General features: G+C 42.3%; 1 protein-coding gene across 1 annotated transcript in view; it reads right to left on the reverse strand.

Moving 5' to 3' along the window:
• The window catches only part of LOC124797955 (rho-associated protein kinase 2), a 208618-nt gene that overhangs the window by 114856 nt on the left and 79220 nt on the right, over positions 1 to 14542 (reverse strand). Inside the window, exons 14-16 of the mRNA XM_047261112.1 lie at positions 10242 to 10463; positions 9943 to 10101; positions 9635 to 9860 (exon numbers count right to left, since the gene is read on the reverse strand). Coding sequence (XP_047117068.1) covers positions 9635 to 9860; positions 9943 to 10101; positions 10242 to 10463 — 607 coding nt within the window. The remainder of the gene's footprint in view (positions 1 to 9634; positions 9861 to 9942; positions 10102 to 10241; positions 10464 to 14542) is intronic.

The following is a 14542-nucleotide window of genomic DNA, read 5'->3' on the forward strand; positions in this document are numbered from 1 at the left end:
TAATGTGGTTCGAGGTCTTGTGGGATGGGATTTGCCCTCTGCCAGAACACACATCCACTGTTTCATCTATGCCTTACCCCTCATCCATGAAGGAGCTTTAGGTCTTCCTATGGAAGATAGCCTACTACCATGAATTCCTGCTGGGGGCAGCCACATTGGCCCAGATTGTGAACGTGCTTCTCAAAGGTTGAAACCCAAACTACTCTTGGCCCCTTGTTTAGCCACATTCTCTCTGGACCAGCAGATAGTTTTGGCAACTGACTTCACAGTATGGCCTCAGCACAGTCCTATCACACCAATATGCCAACGGCCCTGAAGAACCTGTTGCTTTCACCTTTAAATCTCTCACTACATCCCAGCTGCTTTACTCTCAGGTGGAAAAAGAGGCACTTGCCATATTCTATGCTCTCCAGAAATTTCGAGTTTTTTTTTGTACGACTCCAAGTTCCACCTTATTACTGTCCATAAACCCTTGATTTCCTTGTTCAACTCTTACACTTCCTTGCCTGACAAGGCAGCACACCGCAACAATGCTAGGCCCTGTTCTCATCTTGCTACTATTACAAAATCCATTTTCAACCTACGCCTAAACATGCCAATGCAAATGCCTTTTACTGCCTTGCTGTGGTCCTGATCCCAACTTTGATCATGAAGAATTAATTTGCTGTTTGAGACTTTCCTGAAATAAGAACTGCTGAATTGGTTCAAGGGTGTCACTTTGGATAATGCTGTAGAAGCTGCACAATATTTCAACAAGACAGCTACTCTTCAGGTGCTTACTGGCATGTTGCTGAAGACCTACTGTGTTGCTAGAAAAGCACAGGCACCAAGTGTTGGGACTGTAATGTCACTGTAGACAAATCATAGAGCACAGTTACATCCAGTGCCTACTGCTAGAGATACTTTTATTTGATGTTTCTTGAACACAGCCTGCCAATGATAAAGGACATGTGATCAACATAGGGTAGAAAAATTATCCTCATGTAGTCCTGTTTCTTCTGGCTGTTCTTTAGCTTTAGTTTGCGCATGTTGAAATGCATTATGGATCTGTTTATCAGAGTACCCATTTTGTACAAACACAGATTGCTATCCTCTGCCGATAAGCTCCCTGCATCTGAGATAACTCTAGCACTATGAAACAGAGTCCGTAATATGCCACTGCATTAGATGGGTAATGACAGCTCATACGTATAGGTCTGTGTGAGTTGCTTTATGAAACACATTGTGATCCAAGGAACCATCTCTGTTTCTGCGGATCAAGACATCTAAGAACGGGAGGTCTCCATTTTTTACCTCTTCCAAGTTGAAACAGATGCTCGGTTGGAGAGAGTTAAGCTGTTCCAGAAATGCAGGAAATGCTGCTGCTCCATGTGGCCAAACTACGAAGGTGTCATCCACATATCTCCACAAACATTTAGGTTTCAACACCACTGAATTAAGTGCTCTTTCCTCGAAGTATTCCATAAAAAGGTCAGCTACTATGGGAGACAAAAGGTTACCCATAGCAACACTGTATGTCTGCTCAAAATATTGCTCATTAAATAAAAAGTAAGTTGAGATGAGCACATGTTTGAATAGATGTAAGATGTCCCCAACCAACTTAGTTTCTATAAGTTGTAATGAATCCACCAGAGGCACTCATGTGTACTAAGAGACCACACTGAAACTCACTAATGCGTCAGCTGGTTTGAGGCACAAAATCTTCAGTCATCTTATAAAATCTTCTGAGTTTTGAACGTGATTGAGCCATGTGGCTTGATCAGCGATACTCCGGCCACCAGTATAGGTCATCTTTCCGGTGGTGTGTGCAGAGCCTGCAAGGGGCGCCACCTACTGGGCCAATCGGGGAACGGGCGGTAAGCTCTAGCAAGTAGTGTGGGATTTTGCTTTGGGACGCCTAGAAGTAACGTCGTTGGGGAAATCTGGTGGACAGTACAGGCGCCGTGCGAGGCAGCAGGAAGAGCACATCTAAAAGGGGCTGTTACCCGGGTGACAGCCCCAGAGCAAATATCGCTGGCATGGAAGCAGTCACATTACTGGGAAGCCGTTTGTGTATTTCGCTTCCTGCATGTCTCCTGGCATCGGGATCTGTTGCGGCTGGCTCCGTCGAACAAGCAAGAGGGTAAGGGCCTTGATTGTGCTGTAAATTGTGGCTGGAATCGACTACTGGGTTCAGTGCTGTTGACTGCATTTTCTTGGCCAGCCGTTGCTACTCCTACTGAGTCTGTCCTCAAATGTGTTAATTTCAACTTGCTTAGTACACACATAAGATAATAGATTTGTACTTCTTAGCTGATGTTCATTAATAGGTTGATTAATTCTACAGATGATGTGCTGTAATAAATTATTGTATTTCTAGTTACTTAAGGCAGATGTCAGTCTGCTGTAGTTATCCACTAGTTCTCGGATTTCTCGTGCCTATTTGTGACCACTGCTGCTCCCGTTTGAGGATCCATGGCGAGCCTGTATTGGAAACAGCTGAGTGAGCAGGTGTCCGCTTCTGGACGTAGTTTGTTGAGTGCCACGAGATTGCTTGGTCACATTAAATTTTATATTTAATATCCTACATTGAGTAAATAATTTTTAACTTATTTCACCAAATGTGTAATAGGCCATAAGTGCCGTGGTTTATAAATGTTTAAATTTTGAAGTAACTTGCTCTCACCTAAATGGTAAATTTAAACATGTAAGGTAATTTTAAAAATGTGTTGATGGTTTTATTTGTCTTGTTTAAATGCACCAAATAAATGTTCAGTGCAATTGTCGATGGTGATTGCCTGATGTGTCACTTGGTCCAATCCTACCACCCCACAGCCTATTGTGCCGAGCTTGCGTCGTTGTGTAAAAGGTTGAATTCCATGCTGTGCTAACACATCAGTGATATTTATATTTTCCTACCAAAGGGCTTAGAAGAAACGCCAAATATTTTGGTAGGTAAAGTCTTGGGGCTCCTATATTCTTCACGATGGGGCAACGCAGGACCCCTTCCTTATGGATCGTATGCAGCCCATTAAGTTGTGGTTGAGCTGGCACTTTTACCCTTAATTTCTTTTTAAAATGTTCAGGAAACTGGCTAGACTTGAGAAGCGCAGATGTCTTCTGTTGTACCGCATCAGTTGGATCCTCCTGAAAACGACGATATGCCGAGTCCTGCAGTAAATCCATCATCTTGCCGAAGTAAGATGTTGCAGGCAAAAGAACAGTAGTGTTTCCCTCGTCAACAGGTAAAATCAGTATTTCTGTGTCTTCTCTTAAAGAACGGAGAGCTTTCCTTTCCTCATTGTTGATGTTCTGCTTGGGTGCAGGCATCCTGGTTAGGGCCCTACAAGCCTCTCCCCATATTTCTTCAGCAGTCTCACTCTGATGTTTCAAGACACATTGCTCAATGGCACTGATAAATAACCCTCGATAAGCAAGGTCTTCGAAGTGGGTGCAAAGTTTAGTCCCTTTTCCAACACCAATATCACTCAGCTGTTTATCTGTGAAATTAAACACATTACTTCTACATGGTTAATGTTCATGTGATGACTGGTGTGTAAAGCAATGGAACTTTGAAGTTTGACATGCCACGGCCTGTTTCCGTGTCCAGTCTGAAAGCGACCATGTTTTACTGTCCACCCTCTCCCAGGAATTCGCTCCCAGCCACGATGAGATATTCAGAGGTAGTGAAAGCAAGTTCCTGGAGACTAATTCTCATCTAATGTAACATATTCTCTCTCTCACCAACACCATGCTGGCTCACTGTTTGATCCTCTTGGTGGCCGCAGAGTCTATATAATTAGTACATTTGGCAAATGTCGGTATAGTTTGCTGGTCCTAACATCTCAATAAAAAGGCGAGAGAGCACAACAGTCTGTTTCTCTTGTTGTGGAGTTCATCGAACTCACATATTCTGTTTACTATCACCTTCCAGTAGAGGTACCAGATGTGCTGTTTGAGACTTCCCTGACACAGTAATTACTTCATTGGTTTATGGGCACTGCATCAGATAGTCTTGTAGAAACTGTACAATATTTCACAAGACAACTGCTTGTCATCTTCAGGTGCTTACTGACTATTGGTAAGCACCTGAAGACGACAAGCAACTGTCATGTTGAAATATTGTACAGCTTCTACAACATTATCAGACGCAACAGCCATGAACCAATGAAGCCAGGATTGCTTTGCTTCCATCTTGATATTGAAACCCAGGCTGCGGCCAAGGGTTTCCTAACTACGAGCTCACACATAGCAGCTGCCATTGCCACCGACCCTATTCTCTGCCAGGTGGTTTGGTTTGTTCAGCAGGACCGTCCACATATATCACCAGATTGGGCTTCAGTCACCCTGCACAATTTGTTTTCCTGATGGTTGTATACATGGAAGAATCCTGGAGACACTAAAAGGTATCAGATAGATTGTATAATGGTAAGACAGAGATTTAGGAACCAGGTTATAAATTGCAAGACATTTCCAGGGGCAGATGTGGACTCTGACCACAATCTATTGGTTATGAACTGTATATTAAAACTGAAGAAACTGCAAAAAGGTGGGAATTTAAGGAGATGGGACCTGGATAAACTGACTAAACCAGAGGTTGTACAGAGTTTCAGGGAGAGCATAAGGGAACAATTGACAGGAATGGGGGAAAGAAGTACAGTAGAAGAAGAATGGGTAGCTCTGAGGGATGAAGTAGTGAAGGCAGCAGAGGATCAAGTAGGTAAAAATGCGAGGGCTAATAGAAATCCTTGGGTAACAGAAGAAATATTGAATTTAATTGATGAAAGGAGAAAATATAAAAATGCAGTAAATGAAGCAGGCAAAAGGGAATACAAACGTCTCAGAAATGAGATCAACAGGAAGTGCAAAATGGTTAAGCAGGGATGGCTAGAGCACAAATGTAGAGGCTTATTTCACTAGCGGTAAGATAGATACTGCCTACAGGAAAATTAAAGAGACCTTTGGAGAAAAGAGAACCACTTGCATGAATATCAAGAGCTCAGATGGAAACCCAGTTCTAACCAAAGAAGGGAAAGCAGAAAGGTGGAAGGAGTATATGGAGGGTCTATACAAGGGCAATGTACTTGAGGACAATATTATGGAACTGGAAGAGAATGTAGATGAAGATGAAATGGGAGATACGATACTGCGTGAAGAGTTTGACGGAGCACTGAAAGACCTGCGCCGAAACAAGGCCCCAGGAGTAGACAACATTCCATTAGAACTACTGACGGCCTTGGGAGAGCCAGTCCTGACAAAACTCTACCATCTGGTGACTAAGATGTATGAAACAGGCGAAATATCTTCAGACTTCAAGAAGAATATAATAATTCCAATCCCAAAGAAAGCAGCGTTGACAGATGTGAAAATTACCGAACTATCAGTTTAATAAATCACAGCTGCAAAATACTAACATGAATTCTTCACAGACGAATGGAAAAACTGGTAGAAGCCGACCTCGGGGAAGATCAGTTTGGATTCCGTGGAAATATTGGAACACGTGAGGCAATACTGACATTACGACTTATCTTAGAAGAAAGATTAAGGAAAGGCAAACCTACATTTCTAGCATTTGTAGACTTAAAGAAAACTTTTGACTATGTTGACTGGAATACTCTCTTTCAGATTCGAAAGGTGGCAGGGGTAAAATACAGAGAGCGAAAGGCTATTTACAATTTGTACAGAAACCAGATGGCAGTTATAAGAGTCGAGGGGCATGAAAGGGAAGCAGTGGTTGGGAAGAGAGTGAGACAGGGTTGTAGCCTCTCCCCAATGTTATTCAATCTGTATATTGAGCAAGCAGTAAAGGAAACAAAAGAAAAATTTGGAGTAGGTATTAAAATCCACTGAGAAGAAATAAAAACTTTGAGGTTCGACCGATGACACTGTAATTCTGTCAGAGACAGCAAAGTACTTGGAAGAGCAGTTGAACGGAATGGACAGTATCTTGAAGGGAAGATATAAGATGAACATCAACAAAAGCAAAACAAGGATAATGGAATGTAGTCGAATTAAGTCGGGTGATGCTGAGGGAATTAGATTAGGAAATGAGACACTTAAAGTAGTAAAGGTGTTTTGCTATTTGGGGAGCAAAATAACTGATGATGGTCGATGTAGAGAGGATATACAATGTAGGCTGGCAATGGCAAGGAAAGCATTTCTGAAGAAGAGAAATTTGTTAACATCGAGTATAGATTTAAGTGTCAGGAAGTCGTTTCTGAAAGTATTTGTATGGAATGCAGCCATGTTTGGAAGTGAAACATGGACGATAAATAGTTTGGACAGGAAGAGAATAGAAGCTTTCGAAATGTGGTGCTACAGAAGAATGCTGAAGATTAGATGAGTAGATCACATAACTAATGAGGAGGTACTGAATAGGATTGGGGAGAAGAGGAGTTTGTGGCACAACTTGACGAGAAGAAGGGACCGGTTGGTAGGACAATGTTTTGAGGCATCAAGGAATCACAAATTTAGCATTGGAGGGCAGCGTGGAGGGTAAAAATCGTAGAGGGAGACCGAGAGATGAATACACTAAGCAGATTCAGAAGGATGTAGGTTGCAGTAGGTACTGGGAGATGAAGAAACTTGCACAGGATAGGGTAGCATGGAGAGCTGCATCAAACCAGTCTCAGGACTGAAGATCACAACAACAACAACAGTGCCTCTCTGTCTTTAATGGTGTTTTGTTGTTGTCCAAGGAAGGCCTCTGTCCTAGAGTGGTCATTTCTATTGCGTTATGGCAGTAGGTTCTGCATTTTGTCCACCAGGGCCACTGGGGAGTTTCACACACCAAGCTATTGACTAGGAGACCTGTTTTTCGACCAGCGATTGGCTGCAAGATTTTTTGTTTTGTCATGGCATGTGAGCAGTGAGCCTGACAACATGCAGCTCCCAGAGTGTCTCTGTCCCCTTGGTCCACTTCACACTAACCCTGGGACTGCATTCATGTAGACTTTTCGGGTCCCCTCTTGAATGCCTATTGGCTCTAAGTTGTGGGTGCATTTTCCTGGTTTCCTTACTTTCCCCAGTGTGCATCGACATTGGCATATGTCACAATTCATATGCTTTTGAGGGTCTTGTTCTATTTTTGTCTTGTAGCTTCGTTTCAAATAATTAGCCACAGTTTGTTTCTCACACTCAATTGTTTTGTTCCCGTCATGGTCTTCGTCATGTTACGGCCCCGCCACTCCATTCTCGATCAAAGGATGAGGCGAAACAACCAGTGCATATGTTCAATTCCCAAATGAAAATGTTTGTTGCGGATTCTTCGCCAGTTAACGCCATTCTCGATTTTCTGAGTACCTATTGCTTCACACCTACGGGAGAGCAGAGTCCAGGAGAGCTGTCGCACAGCCAGCAGCCGTCCACGTTCCTCCACCTTCTGCAGCCTGAGCCGCACCTGCTGCGGTCGGGTTCGTCCAACTGCTTTGCACCAGTATTGTAGGTGTGGGCATGAGCGTTTAGTCATCAGCTGAAATGGATACCAGCCACTGTTGTCTGCCACCGGGTATGCCGTCTCTCTGATGTCCTTGTGGCTGACGGGTTGGTTGCATGCCACTTTGATCAGTTGCACCCCTTCTCACCACCAGAAGCTACCTGTTCCCGGACATGGACTCAATCACCCTCCGCCTCGAGCCTGTTATCGCCTGCTGTGGAGGCACTCCCATCCCATTGGCTGCCTCCTTCATGTGTGGTGCCCTGGGGTCACAGCTTCCCAGAGCCATGTTCTGGTCTGTCTCCGGCCTAGGGTCCATTGTCTCAGCCTACTGTTCCAGTAGGTCTGCCTCCACTGGGCCCTTCACCATCATTGATCGTCTCAGCCACTGTCACCAGTGGGTCCAACCCCACATCCTCCGTACTGAGACGTGCCTGCTGATGACAACGTAGAGACGGCTATGGCACCGTGCTCCCCGGTGCTGTTGTTGGGCGCAGCACGGACCCACTACTGTCGGGTATGCCCATGTCTCCATGCATTCCGATCCTATGGTCTGGTGCCCCCACTGTTGGCACCAGCTGCCACCATTCTGAATACAACGGATGTATCTCTCATCGGGATGTCAGTAGCTCCTCCGTCACTCTGGCGCCCTTTTCACACGGGAGAGGTGTGCTGTATCCTGCTACTAGCAGATGTGAGTGTGAATGCGTCGAGTGTAGCATTGCCACGTGTGCTTAAATCAGCCACCAACTGTAACAGTGTGGGTCGGCCACTAAGAGTCCACCTGTAGGAAGTGTGCACACAGCACAGTCTCCACTGAGTCATCTACCCACGACTCACACCTATATACATGTATTCACACTCAGTATGCTCTTTTAGTTTATACTGCTCACATTAGTCATTGTATGTATCGCTTGTATTGCACCTTGTGTATGATTCTTTTATCTAGTTATGAGTAGAGTTATGAGAGGCATATTCCCGTTATTGTTCAGAGGTTTATTAATAAAGCCATATTTTTGTTACTTGGATCAGTTTTGTGTTTTATTTGGTTACTTACATTCAAATGGCATAACTGGTGGAACAAACACCTAAATTAATACCATTATGTTCTACAGTGTGTTCAGTAACACTGGGACACAGAATTGTATCATACCAGACTTGAAAGTTCAGTAAATCATTTCGCTACAGAATATTCAAGTAGCTTGCAGGTTAACTGAAAGATGACATGCACATGTTTACAGGTGATCCTTCCCTTGGAGCAGTGCGCTTTGTCAGCTGCCTTGGCTAACCTTCCCTTGAATTTATGCTAAGCAGACTGTTCTGACAGAAGTTATCTTTCACAAAGTCAGCCACTTTTATAGCTTACTGTTTACAAATCAGATTATATCCGATATTTTGACTTGTTATTACTCAAGCTGCTCTCAGTTTCACCCTCTCAGATGTGAGGATAACAAACTAATTAATGTAGTATGTACTCAGATTATAACTGATTAATCAGCTTCTGAGAAAATTTTAGTTTTCTGCACTCATGTTCCTTAAAGAGATCCTCACTAAATATAAGTTTTTCAAGAATGCGCATTTGTCATACCCTATTGACAGGCAACAGCCAGAAGCTATGGTACCTCCAGCTGTGCATTCATCTCAGAACTCACATCCACAGGGATGGCATCTTGAGCTATTCACTCACCCTGTACTTATTCCACTGCTACAAAACACACAGTACACAAGAGCGAGCCTCTTTTGGAGAAAACCTGGCAATTATAAGTTGACTAGGTACTAAACTCTCAATAAATATCAAAGAACCTGTCTACAGTGGCAGTAACCTACAGTCAGTTAAGACTGTTCATAATGAAGTCTCAAGATGCCAGCTTCACCAGCCTCTCCACTTAGACATCCTCAAGAGAGTTATTTCTGAACACTAGAGATCAAAATAGGCACTCTAAAATTTCTTTGGCTTCAATATTTGCCTGGTCTTATGCTGGTTTTATTTTTGCTCCTTATGAGCCTCTGTCATGACTCAAAGAGTCCCAAGTGACTTTTCCTTCACTAGATCATTTCTTTCAATGAAGGAGCCATCGATAATAACATCTAGAGATACTGCCTCTGTGTGTGTTAGTCCTCCACTGTTCGTTTCTGTTTTGGCAATAAGTATGAAGTCTCCTTTTATATATTCTGATTGTTTATCTTAAATTATGCTAGAAATATTTCAAGTAAACATACCTTCCAATTCCTGCTGCAAGTCAGAAGCCTGGCAACGAGAACTTCTTTCCTGTGATAGCTGTCCTTCAAGAGTTGCAACCTCTTGCTGTAGATTCTCTCTTTGCAACTGTAGAGATGTTAACTTGCTCTGCAATTCACCTTGCACCTGTTCTGCTGTAGATTTTGCTAATGTCAACTCTGCAACCTGCTTCCGGAGACGAGTATTGCTTTCCTGCATGTCTGTCAACTAAATCAAAAAGGTCATGGTGAGTTGGACATCTTGGAATATTTATCTTTTACTCATTACATTTGCTTGTGTGTTCACTTGCCTGTTTTTCTAAGACATTTATCTTGTCATTAGTTTGTTGATTATTGTTCATTTCTCTTGTTCGTTTATTCTGCTCATCTTCCAATTTTCGTTTCATTTCCTGGAGAACCACTTCAGTCTTTCTCCGGATATCAGCTTCTGCCTCAGCTTTCCGCAGCAACTAGAGTGGCAAAACAACAGAAACATTTGTTATCTAATTCGATAAACACTACATGTTATTAAACAGAACATTTTTCTACTCTAAAAAGTATGATCAGTTTGAATGGATGCATACTTTTATAATATATAAAATGATTTCACCTCTTTGATTTCCTGTTTATGGAGGGTTATCCTCTTCTCCAACTGATCATTCATCTCTTCTATTTCTGCTTTCCTCTGATTCACTTCTTCCAGTTGTATGTACACAGATGCGTGTTTAGCTTCAAGACACTTCACAAGAGAACGCTGGTTTTCTAGTTCTGCCTCCAACTGAGTAACTTGTTCAGCAGATTCCAATATTGTCTTCGCTGTTTCAGCTTCACTCTAAACAAAAGGTACATTATAGTCAATACTCAGATGTACGCCATTTTACACAATGCAGTAGCAGCAAAACACAGAACTGCAGTCTCAGGCAACTGAGATAGGTTTCAGTTGTCTGAGATTGCAGACATGTGTGCAAGTTGCATTTGCGTGTGTGTGTGTGTGTGTGTGTGTGTGTGTGTGTGTGTGTGTGTGTGTGCGCGCGCGCGCGCATGTGTGTCTACTGCTGACAAAGGTCTCAATGGCCGAAAGCTGTAAGTGTGGGAATCTTTTTGTTGTGCCTATCGCGACTTGGCATCTCCGCTATATGGTGAGTAGCAACTTTCCTTCTCTAATATTGTTACATTTTATGTATTGTGATTGTTTATCCTAATTTTTGGAAGACATATTTTGATTATACATACTTCTCCATTACTGTTTCAAGTAAGATGCCTGGTGAAGAGAAGTTTTCCATGATAGTTGTCCCTTGAGAACAGCAATATTTTGTAGCGGATTCTCTCTTTGCAACTGTAGTCATGTTTAGTGTCAAAAGATTGTTGATGTTGGGTGAAATACCTCCATACATACTGAATGGAGAAGCAGTGCATTACCTCAAAATAATTCTTATTATGAATCACCATAAACAACCTTAAATACTGCAGTAAATTGTGTGCAAAAAAGTAATCCTGGTAAGCCATATCAGTCCATACAGTATTTACAAGACTGCAGCTACCACTCTCACAATGTGATTCCCTTTGCCTTCTGCCCTACACAGCTTAAGCTGTTAGTTTTACCACTGTCACTGACAATTGTCAGACATATTACAGTTTTCACTTCAGAAACAGACAAGCTTGTTCATACTCTATCAGCAGCATTGTATCATGCTGATGGCTTTCGATACATGTCCTGTTAGCATAACTGGCCCAGTACACATATCAGCATATCTCTCAACATTATGTGTAAATTGGTAACTCCGCAACTGAATGACTCTTCAACAGAAACTACACTTACTTGGCAGGATGACATGGCTGCCAAACTATAGAAATGTAGTTGCCATCAAGAAGAGACTTACAGTCAAGCACTAATATCCCAACTATATCATTTTCCCTGTTCCACATCAATCACAATGTAGGTCAAGATTGAAATGAAGTACAGCTACTATTGAAGTTCAGAGGATGCTACAGGTAAAAATCAGAACTTTAGGCAAAGACTATCTGCTAACTGAAAGAATCATATCTGCCAAATGTATAGTGCGAGTCAAAAAGTACTTTACAACTTTAAAATGGTATATAAATTTATTGAGGTAACCTACAGAATTGGTGGACATGTCATTTTGTAGCAAACAACCTCAAGTTTCATATAAAAGTGTCAAGTTTCATTCTGGTTTGAAGTGGGTACTATTTGCGATGTGGCAAACATCCCACCGGTAATCAATTTCTTCCCAAATTTGTTGCAGTAAATCAGGTGTAACGTGTGCAGTGCAGGTAAGATTTTTCAGATTGGTTGAACTGTTTGGCAGTGGAGAAACAGACACCAGAGAAAGAAATCCATTGGTGTCAAATCCAGGGAGTGAGGAAGCCATGCAACTGGCCCTTTACACCCAATCTACCGACCTGCGAGGAAATTATCGAGGAAACCTCAAACTTCTATGAGGAAACGAAGTGGTTCACCATCTTGCTGGTAGTAAACCATCCCATCTCAGTCACTCTCATCAATCTGTGGAATCGAAAGGTTTTCAAGCAAATTCAGATACACAACACCAGTGACAGTTTTCTGCATGGAGAAGAAAGGATCATACACTTTCACTTTCAAATTTGCTAAGGGCACTAAACACGTTAACTTTGGGACTGTCATGAAAGTGTTCCATAGTTGCATGTGGATTTTCACTGCACCATATTTACACCAAACAGTTGCTGCAGAGTTTGGTTTACAAAACCAAAACAAACAGCAAGCATGCTCCACAACAGTGAAAGTAGCCATTTTAACAGTGCACTATGCTGGTGCTCCTGATGGTGGAATGGGGTAATGACGCACTACATGTAAATCGAAGTTTACAGATTGTTTGCTGCAAAATGACACATCTACTGATTCTATACGTAATCTCAAAAAAATTCTGCATCATTCCAAATTTGTGAAGTCCTTTTTAACTCAACCTTTTTTTTAAAATAAAAAAAAACACACACCTCCTAATAAACGTATACTCTTTTCTTAACTGTTTCCAAGTAAACCAATGAAAACTACTAGGAACGGGAAACATTTAACGTCGTCCTTACTAACTATGTCAGTATGCAGTTCACTTGCGCATGGTGCAGTTGTTTACCTCAAGTCTCAGTCCGACAGTGCTTGTTGTAGTGCACGGTACTACGTGTTGCTACATGAACAACGAACACAGTTTTGTGTAGTGAAAATGTCTTGGATCTTCACACATGCAGAGTATGCTGACCTGGTGTTTGTCTATGGTTTGTCCAATGGGAATTCCAGAGCTGCTGTGCGAGAATACCAACAATGGTTTCTGAATCGCAGAGGGCCAGATAGCAGGGTGTTTCACAGATTGCTTGAGCGTGGTATACTTTCCAGTGTAAATGTTGTCTCTGAATGTCCCGTACAACAAACTCTTAATGGAGTTGAGAACATTCTTTAAGTAGTAGAACGCAACCCTACTATTAGCTCTAGAAGAATTGTTGTCCAACTTAGTATTCTTCAAACATGAGCATGGTCTGTATCCCTTTCATCGCCAGAGTGTACAACATCTGCAAGAAGGAAATGCTGCCACCGGGCAAGAATTCTGTCAATGGATCATTGCCAATGAGTGATTAATTCCACGTATTCTGTTCACTGATGAGTCAACATTTACCCGCAACAGAATCAACACCACACGCAACTCTCATGTATGGGCAAATGAAAATGTGCACACTACTGTGGAAACGAATTTTCAATGACAGTTCTCAGTCAACATGTGGTATAGTATTATTGAAGACCAACTCATCAGTCCAGTTGTTTTAGATAACCATCTTACTGGGAGACAGTATCTTGAGTTTCTTCAAAATGTGTTACCAGAGTACTTGGAGGATATCCCTTTGGCAACACGAGCTCGTATGTATTTTCAGTATCACAGAGCTTCTACACATTCCGTATGGCCAGTGACACAGTATCTCAACACAACGTATCCTGGTCACTGGATCGGTCGCCATGGAGTCATTGCTTGGCCACCGAGGTCACCCAGTCTTACCCCATTGGATTACAGTTTGTGGGGGTGGCTGAAGAGCGATGTCTACAAGTGCAGAATGGACGCATGAGAGGAACTTCTCGCTCATATTTTACTTGCTTGTGTGCAGGTACATGAATGCAAAACTGAACTCTGATTGGCAACACAACACCTATCTATAAGAGCAGCAACATGCATTGAAGTTGACAGTAGACTGTTTGAACATCTGTGAGGAAATGTACATAACTAAACAAACCATAACATAACAGTATCTTAATTTGCCATCACCTGCACCTTTCCCGTTCCTAGCTGTTTTCATTGGTTTACCCGGAGACAGTCAAGAAAAGGGCATATGTTTATTAGAAGTTTTTTTGTTCAGAATCACCAGTAGTATCACCCTCAAAGCATGTACCTTTCCTCCTGACTCACTCTGTATAAACACATAAGGGGTTTAGAGGGAAAAGATCAGACGATAAACATAAATTACTATTCAACACAGAGACTACAATGAAGTACAGATAAAATTACATTAACTAATGCTTCTGCACTAAATACAGGCCAAATATAGGTAGACTGACTGATTTTGTATGTGTAAGTGGCAGTCAAATGAAAACAACACACTACATAATAAGTCCGGTGCAGGTACTGGTAAGGCAGGTATGTGGGTGTACAGAAGTGCTCTCTAATGAGAATCAAGAAGGAACAGTGTGAATGTTCACTACATCTACATCTACATTTATACTTCGCAAGCCACCCAACGGTATGTGGCGGAGGGCACATTACGTGCCACTGTCATTACCTCCCTTTCCTGTTCCAGTCGTGTATGGTTCGTGGGAAGAACGACTGCCGAAAAGCCTCCATGCGCGCTCGAATCTCTCTAATTTTACATTCATTATCT

This window comes from Schistocerca piceifrons, chromosome 5, assembly GCF_021461385.2.
Source record: "Schistocerca piceifrons isolate TAMUIC-IGC-003096 chromosome 5, iqSchPice1.1, whole genome shotgun sequence".
NCBI lineage: Eukaryota > Metazoa > Arthropoda > Insecta > Orthoptera > Acrididae > Schistocerca > Schistocerca piceifrons.